General features: G+C 38.0%; 1 protein-coding gene across 1 annotated transcript in view; it reads left to right on the top strand.

The window, feature by feature from the left end:
* The window catches only part of TMX4 (thioredoxin related transmembrane protein 4), a 123,312-nt gene that overhangs the window by 46,792 nt on the left and 50,898 nt on the right, over positions 1-25,622 (top strand). The window contains exons 3-5 of the mRNA XM_036750830.1: positions 17,026-17,071; positions 18,346-18,474; positions 21,674-21,719. Of these exons, the coding sequence (XP_036606725.1) occupies positions 17,026-17,071; positions 18,346-18,474; positions 21,674-21,719 (221 nt within the window). The remainder of the gene's footprint in view (positions 1-17,025; positions 17,072-18,345; positions 18,475-21,673; positions 21,720-25,622) is intronic.

Raw genomic sequence — 25,622 nt, 5'->3', positions numbered from 1 at the left:
GATGAGAGCAAGATTCACTCATTCCTCCCTCACCCGCCCTCTCCCCTCCTCCCACAGAACTGCTTCCTCTTGCCACCTTTATGCGAGATAATCTACCCCATTCTATCTCTCCTTATCTCCCTCTCTCAGTATGTTCCTCTCTCATCCCTTAATTTGATTTTATTTCTTTTAGATATCTTCCCTTCATCTTCAACTCACCCTGTGTCCTCTCTCTCTCTCTTTCTCTCTCTCTCTCTCTCTCTCTCTCTGTCCCCCTCTCTCTCCCTCTCTCTCTCTCTCTATACATATACGTATATATACACACATAGATATATACATACATACACATTCACCCATATATATATATACATAAACATATATGTATGCATATTCCCTTCAGCTACCCTAATACTGAGGTCTCATGAATCATACTTGTCATCTTTCCATGTAGGAATGTCAACAGAACAGTTCACCTTTAGTAAGTCCCTTGCAATTTCTTTTTCTTGTTCTTTTTCTTGATTACCTTTTCATGCTTCTATTGATTCTTGTGTTTGAAAGTCAAATTTTCTATTCAGTTCTGGTCTTTTCACTGAGAAAGCTTGAAAGTCCTCTATTTTATTGAAAGTCCATATTTTGCCTTGGAGCATGATACTCAGTTTTGCTGGGTAGGTGATTCTAGGTTTTAATCCTAGCTCCATTGACCTCCAGAATATTGTATTCCAAGCCCTTCAATCTCTTAATGTAGAGGCTGCCAGATCTTGGGTTATTCTGATTGGGTTTCCACAATACTCAAATTGTTTCTTTCTGGCTGCTTGCAGTATTTTCTCCTTGATCTGGGAGCTCTGGAATTTGGCAACAATATTTCTAGGAGATTTCTTTTTGGGATCTATTTGAGGAGGCGATCGATGGATTCTTTCAATTTCTATTTTGCCCTGTGGCTCTAGAATATCAGGGCAGTTCTCCTTCATAATTTCTTGAAAGATGATATCTAGGCTCTTTTTTTGATCATGGCTTTCAGGTAGTCCAATAATTTTTAAATTATCTCTCCTGGATCTATTTTCCAGGTCAGTGGTTTTTCCAAGGAGATATTTCACATTGTCTTCCATTTTTTTCATTCCTTTGGTTCTGTTTTATAATATCTTGATTTCTCATAAAGTCACTAGCTTCCACTTGCTCCAGTCTCATTTTTAAGGTAGTATTTTCTTCAGTGGTCTTTTGGACCTCCTTTTCCATTTGGCTAATTCTGCCTTTCAAGGCATTCTTATCCTCATTGGCTTTTTCGAGCTCTTTTGACATTTGAGTTAGTCTATTTTTTAAAGTGTTGTTTTCTTCAATATTTTTTTCAGTATTTCTTTGGGTCTCCTTTAGCAAGTCATTGACTTGTTTTTCATGGTTTTTTTGCATCATTCTCATTTCTCTTCCCAATTTTTCCTCTACTTCTCTAACTTGCTTTTCCAACTCCTTTTTGAGCTCTTCCATGGCCTGAGATCAGTTCATGTTTTTCTTGGAGGCTTTTGGTGTAGGCTCTTGCACTTTGTTGACTTCTTCAGGCTGTATGTTTTGGTCTTCTTTGTCACCAAAGAAGGATTCCAAAGTCTGAGACTGAATCTGGGTGTGTTTTCGCTGCCTGGCCATGTTTCCAGCCAACTTACTTGACCCTTGAGTTTTTCGTTGGGGTACGACTGCTTGTAGAGCAAAGAGCACTTTGTTCCAAGCTTGAGGGGATGCGCCGTTGATTTCAGAGCTATTTCTATACAGCCAGCTCTGCCACACCAGCACTCCTTCTTCAGTGTATTTTTCAGTATTTTTTTGGGTCTCCTTTAGCAAGTCATTGACTTGTTTTTCACGGTTTTCTCACATCCTTCTCATTTCTCTTCCCAATTTTTCCTCTACTTCTCTAACTTGCTTTTCCAACTCCTTTTTGAGCTCTTCCGTGGCCTGGGAGCAGTTCATGTTTTTCTTGGAGGCTTTTGGTGTAGGCTCTTGCACTTTGTTAGACTTCTTTAGGCTGTATGTTTTGGTCTTCTTTGTCACCAAAGAAAGAATGCAAAGTCTGAGACTAAATATCGGTGCGTTTTCGCTGTCTGGCCATATTCCCAACCAACCAACTTGACCCTTGAGTTTTTCAGTGGGATATGACTGCTTATAGACTAGAGAGTTCTGTGTTCCGCGTTTGGGGGGGAGTTGCTGGCTCTGCCACACCAGCACTGCTCCTTCCCCAAGAACCCCCAACCCGGACTGGGCTTAGATCTTCAGCAGGCTGTGCACTCCTGCTCTGATCCGCCACTTAATTCCTCCCACAAGGTGGGGCTGGGGCTGGAAGCAACAACAGCTGTAGCTGCCCCACCTCTGCTACCTGGGGGCTGGAAGCCGAACCTGGAACTCCTTCTACTCCCGCAGCTTTTCCCACTAACCTTCTCCTCAGTGGTGTTTGTGGGTTGTGAAGCCCGGTAACTGCCGCAGCTCACTGATTCAGGGCGCTAGGGCCCCCTCCGCCCCGGTCCTGGTCTCTTTGGTCCACGTCGCTCAGGCTGGGCTCTGCTCCACTTTGTTCCCAGCTCCCAGCTCCGTGTGGGATAGACCTTACCTGGAGACCATCCAGGCTGTCCTGGGCTGGAGCCCTGCTTCTCTCTGCTGTTTTGTGGGTTCTGCCATTCTAGAATTGGTTCAGAGCCATTTTTTATAGGTTTTTGGAGGGACTCAGTGGGGAGCTCACGCTAGTCCCTGCTTACCAGCCACCATCTTGGCTCCGCCCCCTGATGTGTAATTTGAATCAAAAGAATTTAGTGACTGATGTATTGTAAGAGGTAAGGGAGGTGCAAGAGTTAAAGATGAGTAGGTTCCTAGGAGTCTGATGGCTGTATTTCACACATCAACCAGTCTTTCTCCCTCCCCCTCCTCCTCCCATTCTTCCTCTCCCTCTTTCTCCCTCCTGCTGTTTTTCCTGGCTGCATTTGTTTCTAAGCTTCTTGTTGTTGAGTTGTTTTTCAGTAATGTCCAAGTCTTTGTGACCCCATTTGGGGTTTTCTTGGCAAAGATACTGGAACGCTTTGCCATTTCCTTCTTCAGCTCATTTTACTAAGGAAGAAACAGATAAACGGGGGTTAAGTGACAGGCCCAGGGTCACACAGCTAATGTCTGAAGCCAAATTTGAACTCAGAAAGACTCATCTTCCTGACGTCCAGCTCCATCACTTTATCCACTGCACCACCTGAGTCCAAGCTTAACCTTGATTTCAATTTTCCTTTTTTGCTTGGTATCTGTCTACATTCTTAAAGGTAAAGTAAATACTATTTGCTATCTATATTTTGTGGATGTTGATGTTAAATAATAACTTCTGTATTTTCCTGTCCTTCTCATCATGTTCTGTACCACAAATCTTTTTTCTTTTAAGTTGTTACTGTTTTGTTTTTTCCCAAAGGGAGGTAAAGTAGGCACATTGTACATGTATATCGTAGCACTTAGGTATTTCTTTTGTGATAAATCAAGCCACTTGGTGCAGTGACTTTGCAAATGACTCTACAAATGCCTCCTTTCTAATTTGCTTTTTAAGCCTCCTTTCTAATTTGCTTTTCAACTCTGCTTTCCTCTTCTTTCTTTATAATTTTTCTGTTCCGGTCTCCCTCTCTTCACTCCCCATTCCTCTCTTTTCTTCCACCCCGCCGCCTCTTTTGTCATCTGCCTTTTAACTCATTAGGAAATAAGGGATGGGAGACTTTCCTTTAAAATTTCTGAGTGGGCTTCTCTATAAATCTTGGAATGACCTAAGTGTATGTATGTGTGTAATCTTTCTGTATAAAAACACGTATTAAGGTCTTTTTTTTAAAAAAGGTAACTAATTATCTCTACTCATGCATGCCTCATATAATTCTTTTTAAAACCCTAAAGCTACAATTTCAGATAGTACCTTTCTCTTTTTAGAGTGGTTAGCACTTTAAATTCTCAAAGAGTATGATGGCTCCCTTGACATCTTGGGGAGCCAAATATTAAAGGGTATAGATAGAATACATTATTAGAACTGATTAGGCAAATACAATGTGCCTGGCATTACCTTTCCCTCCCTCATGATTGACATTTGTCCTGACTTACATTTCCAATATCAGTTCTTAAATGGACTTACTAGTATATAATAACCCAAAGGATTGCTTGAGCTGGTCTTAAGAGCCTTATTGATTTGCTTTAGTATTTACTTAATACCAGTAGTATGCTTCAGCATGATTCTGAGCTCTTACCTGTTAGCAAGCTGATTTTAAATATAAAATCTGGAGTTACTGAGAATGTTACTATTACTTTGAAATTTTGTAGGCCCAGTGCTTTGACTTTCTAAGAATTGTTGACTTGTAATTTTCCCCTTATTTTTAAAAATATATAGAAGAGTAGGCAAACCCCTCCACCTGCACAGTGATCCCATCACATCCTGTCTCCTCCAGCAGATTGCCTCCTCCACTCTGTCACTATTCTTTCATCTCTTCTTATCTGCTAGCTGCTTTCCTACTGCCTTCAAACATGCTCCACCCTCAGAAACCCCAGATTTGATTCTTTTGCCCCACTATCATCCCGTATCTCTTCTGCCTCTTATGACTAAATTTCTTGCATAGGGCCTCTATAATAGGTGCCTCCACTTTCTTCTTCACTCTTCTCACTTCTTAACTTTCCTCTCATTTTCTTGATTCTCTATGGTCAGGTTTCCAACCTCATCATTCAACTGAAGCTGCTGTCTCCAAAGTTACTAGTGATCTCTTAATTGCCAAATCTAATGGCGTTTTCTCAGTCCTCATCCTTCTTTACCTCTGTAGGCTTTTACATTTGTTCACTTTCTTCTCCTTGATATCCGCTTCTCTTTAGGTTTTGGGGATATCTCTCTCTTCTGATTCTTCTTATTCTGCTTATCTGACCACTGCAGGTCACACCTTCTAGCTGTAGGTGTCCCACAGGGCTCAGTTGCAAGGCCTTCTTCTTGTCTTCCTCTATTCTCCTTCACTTGGTGATCTCATCAGTTCTCATGGATTCCATTATCAACTCTACACTGATCAGCCTGTCCAAAACTAAACTCATCATTTTTTCTTCTAAAACCTCCCTCCTTCCATACTTCCTTGTTACTGTCAAGAGCACCACCATCTTTGTGGTCCCCCAGGCTTACAACCTAGCTGTCATCCTCTATTCCTGTCTCTCACTCTCCATATCCAATCTGCTGCCAAGGCTTGTCAATTTTACCTTTATAACATCTCTCAAATGAGCCCTCATCTGTCCCATGATACTGCCACCATCCTGGTGTAGACCCTCATGTACTCTCCTCACTCTTGTACTATTGCAGTAGCCTGGTGGTTGGTCTGCCTGCCACAAGTTTCTTCCTGGTCCAATCCATCCTCCACTCAGCCACCAAAGTGATTTTTCTAAGGTCCAACCGTGTTACCACCCTATCAGTAAACAGCAATGATTCCCTCTAACTTCCAGGATTAAATGTAAAATTCTCTGTCTGACATTCAAAGGCTTTTCATAATCTAACCCCCATCTGCCTTTACGGTCTTTTTTTTTTTTTACATTTAATTTTTTTTCAATTGCACATAAATCTTTTTTAACACTTTCCAGTCTTCTTACACCTTTTCCCCAGCTGCTGCTTTGTGTATTCTTAAGTCCAGGGACACTGGCCTCTTTGCTATTTCTTGCATAAGAGACTCCATCTCCCAACTCTTGGCATTTTAACTGCCTGTGCAGGCTGTGTGCCTAGAGTGTTCTTTCCACCCCGCATGTCTACCTGACAGCTTCCCTGGCTTCCCCCTGCTAGGGCCTCAATGCCCCCCCCCCCACCCATGCATGCTGCTGCTTTCTCTGACTCCTTTTTCTCTCCCCAAGCCGCAACAACCTCCTCCATCCATTCAGCAAGCTCCTCCCACCTCCTCCCAAGCTCAAGTCACTCAGGCTTCCATATGACCCAGTCAGGCCACGTGGTGCTGTTAATGGATGGAGAAGATCTTTCCATTTACATTACTATTACAACCTTTGAAGTTCATTAAATCCATATTTATCACTCAGTTGAAATTCTGGTAGCTGTTACCTACCAATCCCCCAGGACACTCTTCTTTCTTCCTCAGCAAGTTCAGTGGCTGCCTGGCTCGTATTCTCTTTCCCCTCCCCAAGCCCTGCCCTTGTACAAGGGACTTCAGTATACATGCTGATACTCCCTCAAACACCCTACCTTCTCAATCCCTATATTTATTCATTTCCCATGACCTATACTTCAACCGTACCCCATATACTCATAGAGATAACCATACCCTGGATCTTACTGTCACCCACAAATATTCTACTTACATATTCCTAGACTCTGAAATTCCTTAATCTAATCATAATCTTTCATCATTCTATCTTCCCTCTTCTTTATAACCCCTGTTTTCTTCATCTTGACCATCACCTCCAGTTACTTGCCCCCTCAGTTCTTTTTCAGTCCATCACCCTGCACTGGCTTCACTCTCTTCTCTTCCCAATTTTGACCCCATGGTGAACCACACTTCAGCTCTCTACTACCACTTGCCCCCTTAGCCCACTGATCATTCCCTCCTAAGCTCTACCCTTGGATTAATTTCTTCCACCATTCCCTGCTTTCTATCCTATTTACAATCTGCTAAATGAACTGGAGAAAATTATGAAACTCTACTGTTGTGGTCTACTACAGATTTATGTTATTTACTCTTAACTGGCCCTTTATTTATGTGAGACAACGCTTTTATGCCTCCCTAATCGATTCACTCACCACAGCCACTTTTCCAAATCTTTTTATCCCTCCTGAAACCTCCCCTCACTACTCTTTTCCCAACCTCTTATCTGAGAGCATTGTCTCATAATTCAAGAAAAAAAAATTGAGGCCATTTGCAGAGAGCTTCCTCTTTTCCCTTCTTCCTCATCTCATATCATTTACGTGCCTTCTGACACTATCTCTTCAATCACTCATGTCTCACACAACGAGTTGGCTCTTCTTGCCCAGGTAGATCCCTCTGCATACACATGTGATTTCATTCCATGCCACCTTCATCATCAGATTGCCCTCTATCATCTACTCTTTAATTAATATTTAGTCATTCAGTCTCTGCTGGCTATTTATCTGCTAGCTACAAACACGTGTGTCTCTCTTATCCTGAAAACAGCTCTTACTGATTTTAATCTGATTATCCCATCATATTATATCTCTCCTCCCTTTTGTGCCTAAACTCCTTGAGAAAACTATCTCAAATTGATACCCCCACTTCCATTACTCATTTTTGTCTTAACTCTGTGCAGTCTAGCTTCCAGCCTCATCATTCAACTGAAACTACTGTCTCCAAAGTTACTAGTGACCTCTATTCCCAATCTAGTGGCTTGTTCTCAGTCTTCCTCCTTGATCTCTCTGCATGCAGCTGTTGACATTATTAAACACTCTCTTCTCTTCGATACTGCCTTTTCTCTAGTAGGTTTTTGTGACCCTGCTCTCTTCTTGGTACTTATACATATCTGACTGCCCCTCTTTATATTTCCCTTCACCAGATCTACATATATTCTGTGACTGCTAAACATAGATGATGATTGTCTAGAGCAGACATAAAAAAGTCATGGGAAAATGTAGATTAACCTTAAGCTGGTTGTTAAGCATATACCAGCACATCTCTGGATTATAGGATCATAAGATTATGGAACTAGAAAAGATCATTTGGGTCAACTGCTTATTTTACAGATTAAGTAAACCCAGAGAGGATTAATAAACCTGCTCTGCTTGAACCAAGAAGATAGAGCTAGGAACAATGGATAGCAATTTTAGAGAAGTAGATTCGGAGTACATATAAGGAAAAATTTATTAACAATTAGAGATACCCAGCAATTGGCCAGGCTCCTTCCAGGGAGGTAGTGAGTTTCCTCTCATTAGTGGGTGAGCAATGGCCAAATTAACCATTTATCATGGATATGGTACAAGAAATTCTTGGTTATGTGCTCTAGATTGTGTGGTTGCCAAGGTTCCTTCCGATTCATAGTGTCTGTTAAGGCTTTGAATGTGATGATAGGAAATGCTTAAATACTTCAAAGAACTGGATTTCATCAGAGTCTTTCCTTCAGTGACCTAAATGATAGTACCTCTAATCACCTCCAAAATAGTTTTAAAGAGTTGCTATGACCCAAAAATAACCTTGTGCCTAACATGATTATGAGTCCTCAGAAAAGAAACATTCTATTTATCACCATTCTGGAACTAGAAAACCATTCCAACTTGTGCTCCACTTGTATACTCTTTTAGAATCTAGAGTAACTTCCATGCCATCCTGAGTCCATTGAGGGAAGATTCACATATAATCCACATACAACACTATAAGGGCACAGATTATATTATGTTCCTATAACAGATCTAAACAACATGACTTAGTTGATGGAGATCCAGCCTTAGAGCCAGAAAGACCTGGGTTCAAGTTTCACTTCTAATATTTATTGTTTATGTATCTGCACAAGTCTGTACTCCCCAAACTCAGTAAGGCTGTGTAAGTTGCATTGCTTATCTGCATCGGTAAAAGGATCCCTAGGGTCATCAAATCACAATAGAACTATATAGTCTTATAAAAATTGTTAGGAATGCTTATAAATCAAACTAACCATTTATTGAACATGTACTGTGAATCCCATATTCTGTCATGTATTATGAAGGAATGTAAAAGGAGTATATTCTATGGTTTTTGCCCTTAAGGAATTTGCCATCTAATTGAAGAAATGAGATTATATCAGAAGTTAACTTGGAAAGCAATACAATTAATTGATTCAGCATGCAATTTGAATTTTGTAAATATCCACTCACATTGCTACAAGCTAATTCCTGGCTAGGTGAGAAGGCTAGTGCAATGACAAACAAAATGTCATAAGGACCAGGATTACGGTGGTGTTATTAGGAATGGAGTAAAAAGGATACCACTGACTGAAAAATACAACTGACACAATTTAGAGAAAAGATACAGGGAATAAAGAAGAGGGAGCTATCAAAGGTGTCTTGAAGTTTTTATGCCTCATTGAGAGAGAAGCAGTGTTATTAACAAAAGTGTGAAATTTATGAAAGGAAATTAGTGTATGGGACAAGATAAGAAGTTCATTCTACAGTTTGTTCAGGTTAAGATTCTGGTAGACATACAAGAATATAAATGGAAATATAGAAATAATAGATTTTTTGAATTGGAAGGTACTTAAATGAAAGCATTAAGATGAGGCTCAGTTGAGGGAAAAATAAAAGCAATATTATAGTGGGAGTATATGATGCTAACTGCCTGGTCTGAAGGATGAAATAGATGATGGTTTCTGGAAACATCACAAAAGTGGCATTAAGATGTTTTATAGCAGTGATTGAGGATGCCAACTGTCCATCTGAGCATCTGCTTGAGTTCTCTCTGCAAAAGTGGAGAAACTGATAAAATCTTGCCTTGCTTTTGCTGATAATTTTTATTTTTTCAAAAATAAACAAAAAGGATGGAAAAAACCCCATTAATCTGATCTGATCTTGACTAAAAAGGAAGAACTGTTAAAATCTACTAGAAATGAAAGAATCTTTGGAGATGATAGTTGTCATCTTAAAATATGTTGTAAATAATAAATAGAAAGCTGATAGTTGTCTGAAGTATGCCTTGTCTAAAATGTGCTTTAAATTTTGGGTAGAACAGATTTTAAGTTATTCAGAGAGAATGGGTAGTGCCAAACAGTAGTCTAAAATCCAGTAGACCTTAATTTAAGAAGAATGGAATAATCTCTCAAAAGAAATTCAGATGCCACGAACATGAATGGGCTATCCAAAGAGATTAATGTTCAAACTCATGGAACTTATGAATCAATTTTGATATAAGGAAGACAAATTAAAAAATGGAAACAGGAGGAAATGGAAAATGAATACAGAAGATTGGCAGGGTCTTATGTAAATAGTCTCTGGAGTGCTAAAACCTAGAATGACCTTAGGTTAGTGATGAATGCCAAAGACATGAAGAGATATTTTTTAAAGCTATATTAAAGGCTAGCAAAGAAAGGGATAGAACTATTCCTTGGAGTTGAATAGGGTGGTGATAATGGATGGCAGAGACACAGAAGTACTTGGCACTTTGTTTTTATTTCTTTGTCAAGGATAGTGATCTTAGAATTTAGGAAAGTAGAACAAAAATATTTAACAAAGAATTGAAACCTGAGTTGTATAGGGTATGATAAAAGCCAATCAGTTGAGGTCACCAGACCCCAAGTGAAATACATATCATGGGACTGAAAGAATTGGCAAAAGTGATTACTAAGCCAGTGTCAATGACTTTTGTAAGACTGTGGAGAATAAGAGAGGTGCTGCTGGACTGTATATAACCAATGGTTTTTTGATTTTCAAAGAAGAGAAGGGGAGGTCTGCAAACTAGAAGCTATTGACCTGACCATGATTAAGGGGAAAATTCTAGAACACATTATTTGATTTGTGATTTGTGAGTCCTTAAAATACAGAATATCACCATGAGCCAGCATATATTCATCAAAAACAAAAACATCCCAGAGTAACCTAATTTCCTATTTTTTTTTATAAGGGCACTAGATTGGAGAGCAAAAGACTATCATAGATATAGTATACCTGGATTTGACAAAACATTTGCTCATTCCCTTAACAAGAATTTATTAAGGTCTAGGCACTAGCAATACAAATACTAGCAAAATACAAATACTCCCTGACCTCAAGGATTTTACATTCTAATAGAGAAGATAACACATAAAAGGGAGCTGAATAGGAATGGGGAGAGAGGAGGGGAGTTAGCCCACTCTGGGACTTAATTGTCCGGTCAGCTAGTCAGCTATGCATCCTGGAGAGAAATAAAGGCTTGGTTGGCCTGGACCTCTTTCTTAAATTTGAAGTTTTAGGAGGACATAGACAATTAGAAGGTGAGGCTCTAGGGACAGAGGGTACTTATAAAGTGAGAAGTCATTCAGGGTAGAGTGAGTTTATTAGCAGAAGAGGTTTCAGTAGCATGGTTGACAAAGTCCTGTGGAGATGAGTCATAACTGTTGATGTCCTTCTGGACAGATATAGTCTGGATGATGGTAGGTAAATTTGGGTAGATTTCAGAAATTATTGAATGACTAGGCTTGAAAAATGGCAATTAGTGGATCATTATCAGTCTAGGGTGAGATCCCAGTGAAGGGCTATATTCTTGGCACTATATTCATTATTATGATAAGTGAATTGATTAAAGGCCTAGATAGCATATCTATCAAATTTTTGAATGACGCAAAGCTGAGAGGGATAGCTAACATACTGGATAGGGATAATTGAGTCAAGTCTCATACCTTAAAGTCAGCTGCTCAGGTACAGGGATAGGGAGGTATGGCTAAATAACTCATGTGAAAAAGAGTGCTTATTTCAGTGATCCCCAAGCAGAGCATGAATTATGAATGTAAAATGACATCTCCTGCAGTAATCTTAGAAAAGCACTGTGTTCAGAATAGGAGAGGTTATAGTAAACTCCCCATATTGTAATTTGTCTTGGTCCGACCAAATCTGAGAATTGTGTTTATCTTGAGACACCATATAATAGGAAGGATATTGACAAAGTTGAGTGTACCAGAGAAGTACTACCAGGATAATGAGGGAACTCAAAACCACGGACTACAAGGAATGGAGAAGAGAAGACCTTGAGGGAAGAGGAGAGATCTGACAGCTACCTTCAAACATTTGAAGAGCTGCAGTTGCAGTAGAATAGGACTTGTTCTGTTCTCCTTAATGCCAGAGGGCAGAGAGGCAGATTTTAGCTCATCCGAAATTGAAATGAATAGCTTCATTAGGTTATGAGTGCCCCCTCTTATAGGTCTTCTTAGGCTGGGGACTATTTTAATTTTGACTTTGCATCCTCAGAGCCTTTCTTTATAAATCTTCAGTGAATGCATGAATAATGCCTTAGACCTGTTATAAAGGTTCATGTTCAGTTAAAGGTTAGACCACAGGTGGGGAACCTGTGGCCCTCTAGGTCCTCAAGTGCAGCCCTTGGCCTGAATCCAAACTTCACAGAACAAATCCCCTTAATAAAAGGATTTGTTCTATAAAAATTGAACTCAGTCAAAAGGCCACACCCAAGGACCTTGAGGCCACAGGTTCCCCACCCCTGAGTTAGACTATGGTGCATCTGGCTTCCTTTCCAACAATGAAATTCCCCAGTTTTGTATGGTCTGCTCTCACTTCTCTTTTTTCCAAGTCCTAAAGTTTACTTTTAGGAAGTATTTTCAGAATTTAGATGAACTATAACTATATAATTTTTTAAAATCATGTTTTAAAAAACACATAAATATATAATGGTAAATTAAGAATAATAAAGGAGGAAAATGTCGTAAAGTTTGTACTTCTGTAACAGAAAATGTTGTTGAGTATTCCCCCCCCCCAAAGGAACTATTTAAATTATGAGAAGAATTAAAAATTTTACTAATTTTTTTATTTCCATGGCATCCAAACATTATTGCCTATCACTCTGGTGAGGTGACAATTTCCATACATTCAGTTTCTTCATGTTTCTTGTTAGAGGAGGCGCTAATGCTAGCACTCTCTTAATTCAGGTCTGATGCAGGGATAAAATGGAGCACTATCAAGTCACCGAAAATTTATCAAAAAGTGGGTTTACTTTGCCTTAACACAGCAAGACTATGCAACAAGGATATGGTGACATTCAGATTCTTTGGACCCAGAATCCCTCATGTCCATCTGAAAAGGCATCTGGTCATCAGGGCAGGATGTGGTAATGCACGTGGTAACTTGTGTGGCCTTCAGAAATCCACCAAGTTCAAGGGATCTAGATTCTACTTTACTGGGGCTTTTTATGCCTTTACTTGTCTGGGTAGCTGGGTCAGGGAAGCAGGGGAGAACTCCAGGGTGGCTTGGTTTCATTTTAGGGAAACTAATCACTGCCTGAGGAGCAGAAGAAGAGGAGCCTTTGCCTACTGCATGTTGGGCATGGTGTGAAAAAAGCTTTTCTAGGAAAATGCTAGTAAATATTAGTTCTATCACATTCATATTTGAGTGTAATTCTTCTACCTTGACTGTTCCCTTTGATCTTTTCAACTCTGCCACAGATTTCTCCAAAGAACTGAATTGTATCTCCTTAGATTTATATTCATGTATTTGACATTAAGTTCCGTCTTCTCCTACAAGTCACAGTCAAATCTTCTAATAGAATAGGTGTTTTTAATTTTTTTCAATTGCCACAATTGCTAGGACTTGTATTTATCTTATGAAACTTTATAGTCAACATTTGTATCCTTACCTTTAGCCAAGGCATTCATAAAAACTATATTCTAAAGGTAATCTTTTAAGCTGTGTGGAGGTATTTGTAGGGATAGGTTAACATGCCACCTCTTGAGACAAATATTAGTGTTTTAAATAACTGGTATAATAACACATTTTTCTTAATGCAGTTTAGGAAATGAATTGTGAATATACAAAATTGCATACGATGCCTTTATTACAATGCAAAATTACATACCTACTATATATACATATATATATGTATGTGTGTATATATATATATATATATATATATATGTATATACACTTTTAAATCCACTAAAGGTGTTTCAGAATAAAAATTTTCAGTTGAAAAAATACTTTTTTTTTGTATATACATTTTTTCAATTTAATGAATGCTGATTGTCTTTTGCTTCTTTGTGAAGTCAACTACAGATATTTGCCTTGGGCAATAATTCAGCTTTTAAATTAAATGAGAACAGCTGGAATCTCATTGTTAGAAAGTAAAACCTCATTTCAAGATGCAGTTGTCCAGAAGGTCCTCTACTCTGAAGTAAATGGTTTTAAATGTCTTGATTTCAGCTGCAGGCGAGCAGAAGACCTAATTATTAGACAGTAAAGAGGAAAAGATAAGAGGAATTAAAAACCATTTTATGTGTTTACCCTCCTATCTTCTCTAGTCAGTCACTGGAATATCCAATCTATATTCCTAAGCAGAGAAAACTTGTGGGCTGCTCTAGTTGCTTAAGGCAGGTAAGTTACTCCAGTAGCCACAGAGACAGAAAGTGATTCTGTTGGGGAAAAATAAAATAGGTTTGTTATATGTTTGTGAAGTACTGAGAAGGGAGGGGGCATAGTTAATTAAGTCTAGCAAACATATATTGAGAAACTACCATGTGCCAAACACCTATCTCGATTGGAGGGGTATAAAAATTTAGAAAAAAAAAATACTCCTTGGCCTGAAGCAGTTTCTATTCTACTCTTTTTGAGCAGGGATTCAAGTGAATATATTAGAAAGAAAATTTAGGATGGAGTATCAATAATTGGGAGATTAGAAAAGGCATCCATTACAGACTGGCCGACACCTGAGCTGAGCCTTGCAGGTTTCTCAAAGGGAAGGACAAGGAAGGAATGTGATCCAGGCTGGGGACCACTTTGTACAGATGCATCAAGGTGGAGAGATGGAGTATTCAGCAAGTAGAACAGTTGGGCTGCAGTTTAAAATCATGAGGAATTGTTGCATGAAATAAAGTTAGAAAGATAGAGCTTAATTGTGGAAGCCCTTAAATGCCAGTGGAGCCCCTGAAGGTTAGGATAATTATTTAGGCAGGCATGTGAAGGATACATTAGAGACGAGAGAGACTTATGAAAAGAGGGAGGGAGATCAATTAGAAGACTATTGTGTAATACAGGCAAGGGGTGAAGAAGTCTCATAGCTGTGTTAGTGTAGAGGTGTCAGATTCAGAAGTCTGTAGAGCTTTGAAAAAATGTTGCATAGAGTCAACAAGACATTCAGTAACTGACAGGGTAGGTTGGAGGGAACTATGGAAGAGAGGGGGAGAATCGAGGATCACCGAGGTTATGACAGAACAGCCTTTAAGAGATCCTTGGTACCATGAGAGAAAGCAATTTGAAGGTAAATGAGGTATAAGTTAAACTTTTGAGATTAGCCACCTCTCCCAAATTCTATTGTAAGTTCAAAAGTTTTGGCCCACAGTTAATGATACTAGCACCACATACCATTTAATATTGTTCCATGTGCTGCTGAAGGAGTTTGCCACCGATGGAATACAGAGATGCTACTGAGATGTTTCTCTTTTAATGAACTATTCTTGCCAAATGCTAAATTCAGTTATTCATTTATGGATAACTCTTAATTGTTAAGAAGGCTTTCCTTACATCAAGTCAAAATTTGCTTTTTTGTAACTTCCACCTACTGTTCCTAGTTGTACTTTTTGAGGCCAAACAGGTCTGTTAAATTTTCTGTATGGCAGCACACCAAATACTTGAAGACACTTACCACTTTCTGTCCCCCTATCCCTAAGTCTTCTCTAGATTAAATATCCCTAGTTCTTCAACAATTCCCTATATAGCGTGATCTTCAAGGCCCTTCCCTGTACTGGTCTTCCTCCTGTGGATGCACTTGTGCTTATTAATTGATGTCTTTATTAACATGTAATACCTGGAACTGATCATAGTCAGATCAGGGTTGAGTACAGCAGTGCTTTACCTCTTTTATTCTAGGTACACTGTCATTCTTAATGTAACCTAAGATCACCTTATTGTTTTTGGCTGCCATATAGTACTACTGACTTACCTTGATTTCGTGGTCCATTAAAATACGCAGATTTTTTTTTTCAGATGAGCTACTTTCTAGCCATGGCGTCTCTGTGTTGTCTTTTATCATTGATTCTTTAAAACCAGGTATCCGACTTCTCATTTATCCATATGCAGTTTGTCTTATAGAAGCAGCCCTGTATTCCGCCCAGTTAAGATTTTTGGATCCTCTCTCTATCATCAAATAGGTTAGCCTTTCCTCTCATATTTGTGTTATTTGCAAGTTTTGTAAGGCCTTTGCCTTAAGAAGATTCACTCCAGCCCAACCTGTCAACATTGTACAGGTTGCGTGATGTGACTTCATGATCTCCTACTTGAAGACTGCAATAGTTCATTCTCCAATTAGTCTTCCAGCCTTCTTTCTGGCTTCCCAGACAGTGTTTTTCTCCATTTCATTTTTTCCTTTCTATTGCTACCTGATTAATATTACACTGCTTTTACCTTGTCATTCTTCTATTCAAAAACAGTGATAACACTATCGTGTTTATCACATACTTATTGTCTTCTATTGTCCCTGTCTCCCATACCCCAGCACTTGCCTGTTTTTATCTCCACTATTAGATCGTAACTTTATTGAAGTTAGGGATTGTGTTTATACAGCTATATGTATTTTATATAGTAATTTATTATTCATTATAGGCATTGAATAAATCTATGTTGAATGAATAAAGTTAAAATTGCTCTTTCACTCAGTTCATCGCTAGTAACAGTATATTTTGGGGATTTTTAGTGGTATCACTAGAGCAAATATCTTCTTCGTTCAAACTTCCCCATGTTTTTGTATCTCCATTACTTGTGCTCTATGTTTGTTATAAAGGAGATATGATCAGTGATCTAGATTGTGTTATCTCCTTATCTAGTGTGTTTCTTCTTATGTAGGAGATATGGATCAATGGGAGAGTACAGCAGAATAGAGAAAAATAATGATGTTTCCATTGTAGCATTTACAACAGTTTTGTTGAAAAGTGCCCTTGTTTAGTCTCTGTAGAAAGCATAAGGAACATTGGGTTTGGAGACTTACATAATCTATAACATTACCTAAATCACAAAGTTATTGTGAGGTTCAAATGAAATAACATAAAGTATTTTGTAAACCATAAATAGCAGCTATTAGTATAAGAATTTTGAATCAATAGTATCATTTACACAGTATCTGACTAGTCCTGGGATCACTAGTGATCTGCAGTTAAATATGTGCCAAATTACAAACATAAGACATTTTAATAGTAGTGTGTAATAGTAGTAGGAAAAAAAAGTGACGAGTAAATGGCCACATGTCGAATTGAATCATGTGTCTTAGCACTATAATGTTAATGGACATGAAAAGACTGTCATGATTTTGGTGTAGATACAATTTTGAAAAGATGCTTAATTCTTACTGTTCATTTTTAGAGCTGAAAACTAAGTGATTCAGATACCATCCTACTATGTATGACTTTTCATGTTGTTTTTTTTATTTTCCTTAGGTTTGAGTGGCCGATTCTTTGTCACTACACTTCCAACTATTTTCCAGTAAGTTTTTGTATCAAGTGAGGAACAAAATTATTCATTTCCCAGCATAAGTAGAAATCACTCAATAAAATGTCAACCACAAATCCCAGTATGTCTCCTTTAATCACCTTTTGTTGAGCGTTGTGCTGTCCTGCTCTGAATTTTATACAATTTGACAATTTCTTCATTGTTTTATTCCATATGAAGGTTAATCCAAGAGTTCACAGCTTTCTAATCCCCATTTTAGATCACGAACTTAGACTTTTAATATGATTTCTCAGGACTTTATATGAGATATTTGACCAGTGCACCTTACTGCAAAATGATGAGACTCCACTATGTTTCATGTAGTAAATCATAGGCTTATTGGCTGTAGAAGGTCCTCCTAATTTATTTTCCTGCCATCATATTAAATATACTGAAAAGCACAGAGACATTAGTTTCTCCCTGTTTCCTCCTCTTCAGGAAAATAAGAATTCACAAGACTATATTAGCTCATTCTAGTGATCATTGCTGTGGGCAGATTCTGAAGCAGCAATTCATCACTCCATTTAATAATGACGAGTGATGCAGGATTTGTTATGTGGACTTTAAAAACACTTGAAGTTAGTGTAGCTCACAAATCCTTTTATTGTTCATTTTCAGATACATTATTTAGGTGAGAACATAACTGCCTTTTGGTAATAACTCTGAAATGTGTGTCAGGTGGTAAAAAATATAATTTTGGAAATGTGAAAATTGAGGATATAAATACCATCAGTCAGCACAATTAAATATGTGTGTGTGTGTGTGTGTGTGTGTGTGTAAACACCTTGAAATAATTTTAAATAATTGGTAATAGATTTAATTAGATAAAATAATGATTAGCTAACAAAAATTCTAGCATAAGTTTTCCTTATGTCAAAATCTGGGAACTTTCATTTTTGCTACATAAGATCATAGGTAGTTTTAAGTTTATCATTTTGAGTATGATAATTATCTCTTTGAACATTTTTTCTTATTATTTTATAGTTCATAGACATGTCTACTAAATCAAATTCCTTTAGGGTCAGAACTGTCTATGTGTGTACATACACATATAATATACATACATACTTAAGAATGTATATGTGTAAATAGATATACAAATGTGTTAAATCTTTGAATCTCCAACTGTAACCTTAGTGCCTCAGGTATAGTCAGGACTAAATAAAATTTTATTTAATAGAATTGAAATGAAAGCAAAATTCATTTTGGTTTTATGATATCCACTACTTGTACTGTTAATGGATGCTTATTTTCTGTCACACTTGTAGTGCGAAGGATGGAATATTTCGCCGATACCGTGGCCCAGGGATCTCCAAAGACCTTCAGGATTACATCTTACAGAAGAAGTGGAAAGCAGTTGAGCCTGTGGCTGGATGGAAATCCCCATCTTCTATAACGTAAACTATGGCTTGCTTTCGCTGAAAGAGATGATTATAAATTCCCACAAGAGATATATTGGGAACCAAATTAACAACTTTTTAGGCTCCAAAATTCAAAATTTCCTATTTATACAGCACAGGCAGAGCACAGACAGCAAACATGCACCATGCTGGTTCTGAAACCAGTGTACGTATATTGTAGCTACCTTTCAAATTCCTATTTGGCCTCCCTGTGGAGACACTTTGAGGAATAACAAATGTTTATGCATATTTTAGACAGTGACTGTGCTGATTTAATGTAACACGGAATTTATAAATCTTGCAGTAAGTTTGTACTAACAGTACCTCTTTCATATAAAACATGGATTTGTGTGACATTTTCAGTTTCTTTTGCCTTTGAATTATTTAGAAGCTTGAAATCAATTAAAATATGTATCTTTCTTGTTCTATACGTAGTCTTTAAAGGAGTTGATAAGGAGTTTAAGACATCTAATGAGACAGGAAACGGAGTGTTAGACTTGGAATCAGGAAGACCTGAGTTCAAATCCTGCTTTAGATTCTTATTAGCTCTGTGAATCTGGGCAAACTGCTTAGATTTTCCCAGTCTCAGTTTCCTCATATGTAAAATGAGGATGATCATGAGATTCTATATGTAAAGTGTTTTGCAAACTAAATGCCATATAAATTCTTATTCTTCTCACCACGCTCATTTTATTATTACCATCATTATCACACTTATTTCTTTTTCTACTTTTTTTTATTACTTTTACTACTACTGCTGCTACCCCTCCTTCTCTTCCTGATTTCAAGGTACAAGAGGAAAAAATAAAATTAGTAGCATCTTTCAGGGCTACCAGAGGTTCAAGCAGTGATTGTCAATAGCTTCATGCCTCAACCAAGGCCACATAACAATCAGCGAGGTTTGTATGTTTCCTGGCATTAAGAGTGAGAAAAGAGCTTTGTAGTAAATTTTAGCGGTCTTCGCAAAATTATTCTGCTCAAGGCCTCTGATCCCTTAATGTGATGTGGAGGTGACCCTGCCTCTGCAAGGACTTTGTGAGGGAGCACAAACTATGACCGGTCCTCAGAGAACTCAAAAGTCTTAAAAAATGGTCCCATTCTGTCTGTTGTATGTGTATCAGCCCAAGTCTTAAAAGCCTCATCAGCAAAGTGGCCACAGGGTGATGCAGTATTCAATCATAGCAACTCTACCTATTAAGTTCATAACTCATGGATTTAGTGCTAGAAAGGATCTGAAAGGTTATCTAGTTTACCCCATGCATTTTGCACTTGAAGTAATTGAGGCCCAGAGAAATCAAATTACTTGACTAACATTGTAAGGAAAGGAAATGGAGCATTTGGCATTCAAATTCAGATTCTTTGACTCCAAGTCTTCCACCACACTCGTTTGGTGAAAGGAGTATTCAAGCCATAGAGAATATTCAAGTATAAGGAATCACTTTTGGCTGTGACAGGGTATACCAATGCTGAATATTTCCTTACTAAAATTGAAATAAGCCCTGAATAAATTATCCAGTAGATAGCTTTTGATATTTTGTGTACATGTGTACATGATACATTTTAATTTCTTTGAATAGAGCTAATCTATGGCAATTATTGGGGTCACAACAAGTGGGACATGACTGAACAACATGTTAATCATAGTGTAGGAAAGACCAATGTTTATGTTTTTCTTTAGTTATGCTACAAACTTTCTTCTTTGTGGCTAGAGAAAAATTACATAAAGAGTTTTGTAACTCACTTCACTAATGGTATACCATATAAGTAATATCATTTTACACATTTAACAATTTTATTTGCAAAATATTTAGCATCAGTTGTCTCATTTGTTCTTGAGTATACCTGCTTTACTGGTGTTAACACCGTCTGTTCTAACTTTAGCAGTTTGCCTAATGTTAGAAGAGACGGTGTTAACATTAAGGCTCAGACAACAGAAGTGGCTAGACCAAGATTACACAATTAGACTATACTTAGTTTTGTGGGGTCTGGGGAGGAGAAAGCAAAAATCCATTTCAAAACTGAAACTCACTCATGTTTGTTGTTTTTTGTTCTGACCTGTGATCTCATTGGTTTGAGAACTCTCTTGCCTGATACAGCTTGGCAACTCAATCTGTAATGTTTGGACATAGAGAGTTAACTAGGGAGTTCAGAAGTTAAGTGACGTTCCCCTGGTCATGTAACTAGACTAGTTAAAACTAGAGTAGGTCCGTGACAAGCCTTGAATGCAAACCTTCCTGCTTCTCAGGATAGCTTTTTATCTACTTCAACCATCCTTTCTGATATTCATTTCATAGACTCTTTATTTTATGCTAAGAGTTACAAACATGTGATTTACTTTGACTCATGGGCTAATTAAGTTCATTAAATATGGAAGTACTTTATAAAAGGCCTTTGATGTTTGAGCTAACTAAGGCTTTATTTTTCAACTTTATAATATAGTCTTCCTTAAAGAATATCTGCCCAGCACATAGGTGCCACATAAATGCTGATTCCACACCAGTTCTCAGCTAAGTTATAACATTATTTGCAGAAAAAAGTAAAAATAACAATTTAAATTGGAAATTGGCATAAGTTTGAAAATTGAAATACTTTTACATCTCCAAGGCAAGGTTGAGGGATACCTTTTCAAGTTGACATTACCAGCGTAAAGTTGGCAGTGAGGTGGCATAGTGGATAGGGCTCCAGACTCTGGGTTGGGAAGGCTTGAATTTGAGTCTTGCCTTGGACACTTACTAGCCAAGTGGCTCTGGGCAAGTCATTTCATCTCTCTTAGCCTCAATTTCTTCATCTACAAAATGTAACAGCATATACCTCACAGAGTTGTTTTAAGTCCCAAATGAGACAATGTATTTGAAAATGTCATTATTATTGCAGCTTTCACTCAAGCTGTCTCCTTTCTAGCCCTTCCCAATGAGAAAAAAGATAGGTAGTGAGATGATAGGAAGGTAGTTTTTCATGTGACGTATAAAATATCATGAGATACTTCCACTATGTAAGTGAGAGATAGCCTTGTATTAGGACCCAGCAGTAATATTTGTTTGGACCCTGACACACTATACACAGTCACCTTGTTTAGAGGATAGAGGAAAAAGGATATGAGAATCATTTTTTAACTGACTATAGCATTCATAAATTTTTGTGTCTTTTTATCATTTCATATAACTACTAATTTCTTCCCTTTAATTTTAATTTTTAGAATGTCTGGAATGGCTGGGCTTTTCAGCTTATCGGGCTGGATACGGGTGAGTAGCCTTTAATAATTCCATTGCAAGAGTGCTTACTTAACGTTTATTTCAAAGAAAGGGGTGAAAAGTCAATGCGCTAGCAGTGTGAAAATAAACATTTGACAAATGTGTACTTGATTCAAGTTTTCTCTTATCACAATTGATTCCGTGCCCTTGGTAGAAGTTTGTGTCCTTGTATAGTAAAGGCAAAAATTGAGCAGGACCAGTAGGTAGTTTGTCAAAATCACTTTTCTGTAAGGTAGATGATAAGCTGCTAATCAAAGCAAAGGGGTTTTATGTTGTTTTAATTCTGTTTTATTATTCTTCAATTCTAATCCCCCTGCTGATCAGAGTGTCAGGGCCTGGAAGCAATTCAAAATGGATTTTATTGAGTAGTTTCAGAGGTGGTTATCCAGGTTTGGCTATTGATTTACTGTGTAATCTCTACAAAGTGACTTAACTCCTCAGTGTCTTGGTTTCTTCATTATCAAATTAGGGAGATCAAATATAAATGATTTGGCAGGACTGCTGTGTAATTGGGTAAATCTCTGAAAAACACTTCAATGTCTTCTGAAGAAAGATATTTTTATAATAAGAGTCTCAGCATGTAATAGGTTGTTTGACTTTATCTTAATGCAACATTTGGAATATTATCTCAGTTTATGTTTTATTCTGCATCTCATTCCTCATCATTTTCAGACCTTTGTCAGGCATCCATGCGGAAAGTCTATGGAGATTTCTCATCTGTATCAATGGGGATAGTGTTGCTACAAAGTTTTCTGCCTAAATGCTCAGCTTCCTTATAAAATGATAGGGATAATAAGTTAGTCAAATTAGTCTTAGCCCTTATGTATTTTCAAATATCTGTCCTCTTTTCTGTGCATTCTTTATATCCTGTACATATGCATATATGTAATCAAGGAAATATAGTATGCTTTACTCATAGCAAGATTTGCTATCTAACTTGATAAAACCGGACTGCTGTTTTTAATATCTTCTGTAGAACAGGTATTACGGTATTTTCCAGGGCTCATCTGTAAGTTATTTTTTGGACAATAATTCTACTCTAACTACAAATCTCCATCCTTTAGCATTTTGATTTTTAAATATTTAAAAATATATTTTTATCTGTTTATAAATATGAATAATTTATGGATTCTCCTTTCTTCCCTGCCAAGTTAATTCCTTTTTCCCCTTTTTTTCTCATTGTCTTCCTGTATATGTGGTAAATGATTGACAAGGTAGGGTTGTTTATTTTTTCTTATAAGGCAGCTTTTTGATCCTGTTTAATTTAATTTACTTCTTTATGTTGGGAAGTTCTTGGATGACAGATTGAGATTCCATGAAAAACTTCAAACATTAAAAAGAAATGCCATTTTTTAAGAAAAGGTAACAAGGTATAGTATAATCCCAGGAAATTTTCCCTTTACCCCTTCTGACATTGTCTCCTTCTCACCCAAGGGACTCTATTGATTCTCCTGCCTCAACTCTGCTTAGAATGGACCTCTAATGGCGAGGTCAGGACCTCAAGTGGAGGACTTGAACTGCCATCCTCCAGCATCTAGAGCAGAGGGATTCCCTTCCTCTCAAGTATACAGACCCTCAAGAGGAGCTCCCAGTCTGGTGGGAGCATATCACCTTAACTTCAAAAAGGGTGGCTCTTGATCAGATGGAGGTGAATCTTTGCCTCAGAGAGGCCAGAGCATCTCTTTATAGGCTGAGGCCTCTTGAAAGCCCTGAAGGTTCTAGCCTTTAGAGAATCTGCCTGCCTGAGGATGTAGAACTTGGAAAGCTAGACATCTCTGACGCAGTATCACCTATGTGGTGCAGTAGATAGAGCACTGAGCCTGGAGACAGGAAGGATTGACTAGACACTTACTAGCTGTGTGACCCTGGGCAGGTCTTTTAACCTCTCTGGTCCTGTTTCCCCATATGTAAAAGGGGAGTAATAGTAGCACCTACCTCAAAAAGTTGTAAGGATCAAGTGAGATAATATGCATACAGTGCTTTTCAAGTCTTAATGTGCTATATAATTGTTTTTTTTTCCCAAACCTAACCTGAGACACTTACTGGCTGTGTGACCCTCGACAAGTCACTTAACCCTATTTGCTTCAGTTTCTTTGTAAAACGAGCAGGAGATGGAAATGTCAAACCACTACAGTATCTCTGCCAAGAAAATCTGAAATGAGATCATGGAGAGTCAGACATGACTGAAACAATTGAACAACAAATTGTTATTATCATGGTGGTGGTTGTTATTATTGTTATCTTGGTTAGGGTTTTCCTCCAGCCTGAGTTTGCCCCGTTGCTCTGATTATACTTGACTCTGGCCTGCCTGGCCTTGCCTCTTGCCCAGTTGTCATAATCATTCATCTTCACCTTGAACTTTCTGGTATGTCCACTTAGCTGGCCACCTGTTGTGGTCTTATACTGTAGTGATTTTGAACTTCTGGACTGTTGCCCACCCCTCCTTTAAATCATGGTGACATTAGACTCCTTGATACAACCTCTTAATTAGTCCCAAAATGTTGTCAGATTCTATAAGCCACCTTCTCTACCTACTCTTTCTCCAAACCAGTGTTCCTGGCTTGTCTTGCCATAGAACCTAATTATCTGATATGGATTACATCCTGGAAAATTATGAATTTGCATCAGTGTAGGAAAATTCCAGGGTGGGAACTTCTTCCACCAACATCAAGCAACTGCCCATGACTTACCCACTAAATCCTAGGAAGTTACCTGAGGCCCATAGAAGTCATAGTCTCATAGCTAGAAGTAGGAGTAGAGCCCAAGCTTTCCCTAAGCCTGACACTCTCCACTCTGCCGGGATGACTCCATCCATGTATGTACTTATGTTTAATATTAATTTATATATCTATTGCTATAGATAGCCTCCTTGGAGACTGAAGCTTCAGGAAGCTATTTGCCCAGAGTTATTTGTCTTGAATTTTCATTCTGTTCTGCATATGACTTACCATTTTTTCTATTATTCCATCTTCTTTACTAGTAGTCTATGATTCTACAGATAGACATTATCATTTCTTAGATACTTATTAAAAATCTTTATCTTTTCCTGATGGTTAGACAATGTGGAATGTTTTCTCCTAAAGATTTTTTTTTTCAGTTAAAAGATTGAACAGGAGTTGTACAGCAGTTGGAAAACGTCTGCTTTGTTGACTCAGATTAGTATTAGTGAATGTTTTTGAGAATAATTGTATTATGTTTTGGGTATATGTATTGTTTGTAACCCAGTAGGACTGTCTCATTTCACTTAAACAATAGTATTGTCTTTGAATGGGTGCCATCACATATTAAATCTTAGCCATACAGATATATCATATCCATGGAAAAATATATTTTATGGGTACTGGCTTCCCTTTTGACTAAAATGAAGGGAGACTTGCTGCCATAAAACTTTTTCATGGTAAAAATTAAAGCTTTTACTTGTATAGGATGTAGGAAAATAGGTCATCAAAATGTGTGTGTGTGTGTGTGTGTGTGTTTTTAGTGGGTTACCAAACTTCCACTTCTATCTACATTATGGATCAGAGGTGGGGAACCTGCAGCCTCAAGGCCATATGTGGCCCTCTAGGTCCTCAAGGGCTTTGATTGAATCCAAACTTCACAGAACAAATCCCCTTAATAATAAAAATTTCTTCTGTAGAACTTGGACTCTGTCAAAAGGCCACACCCAAGTACCTAGAAAGCCACATGTGGCCTTGAGGCTGCAGGTTTTCCCCATCCCTTTGATAGACCATATTACAATGATGCCACAAGAAACTTCATAATCCATCACTAAACTGGAAGGTTTAGGAGGTCAGAAGGTATAAGTCCACATGACTGGAACTGGAGTGTGGCTTCAGAGTCCCAGAACCTCTAAGCACCATTTTTTGTTCATTGGGTAAAGATTACAGGGGTGGA

This window comes from Trichosurus vulpecula, chromosome 3, assembly GCF_011100635.1.
Source record: "Trichosurus vulpecula isolate mTriVul1 chromosome 3, mTriVul1.pri, whole genome shotgun sequence".
Lineage (NCBI taxonomy): Eukaryota > Metazoa > Chordata > Mammalia > Diprotodontia > Phalangeridae > Trichosurus > Trichosurus vulpecula.
This window is presented reverse-complemented; position numbering and strand designations above follow the sequence as displayed.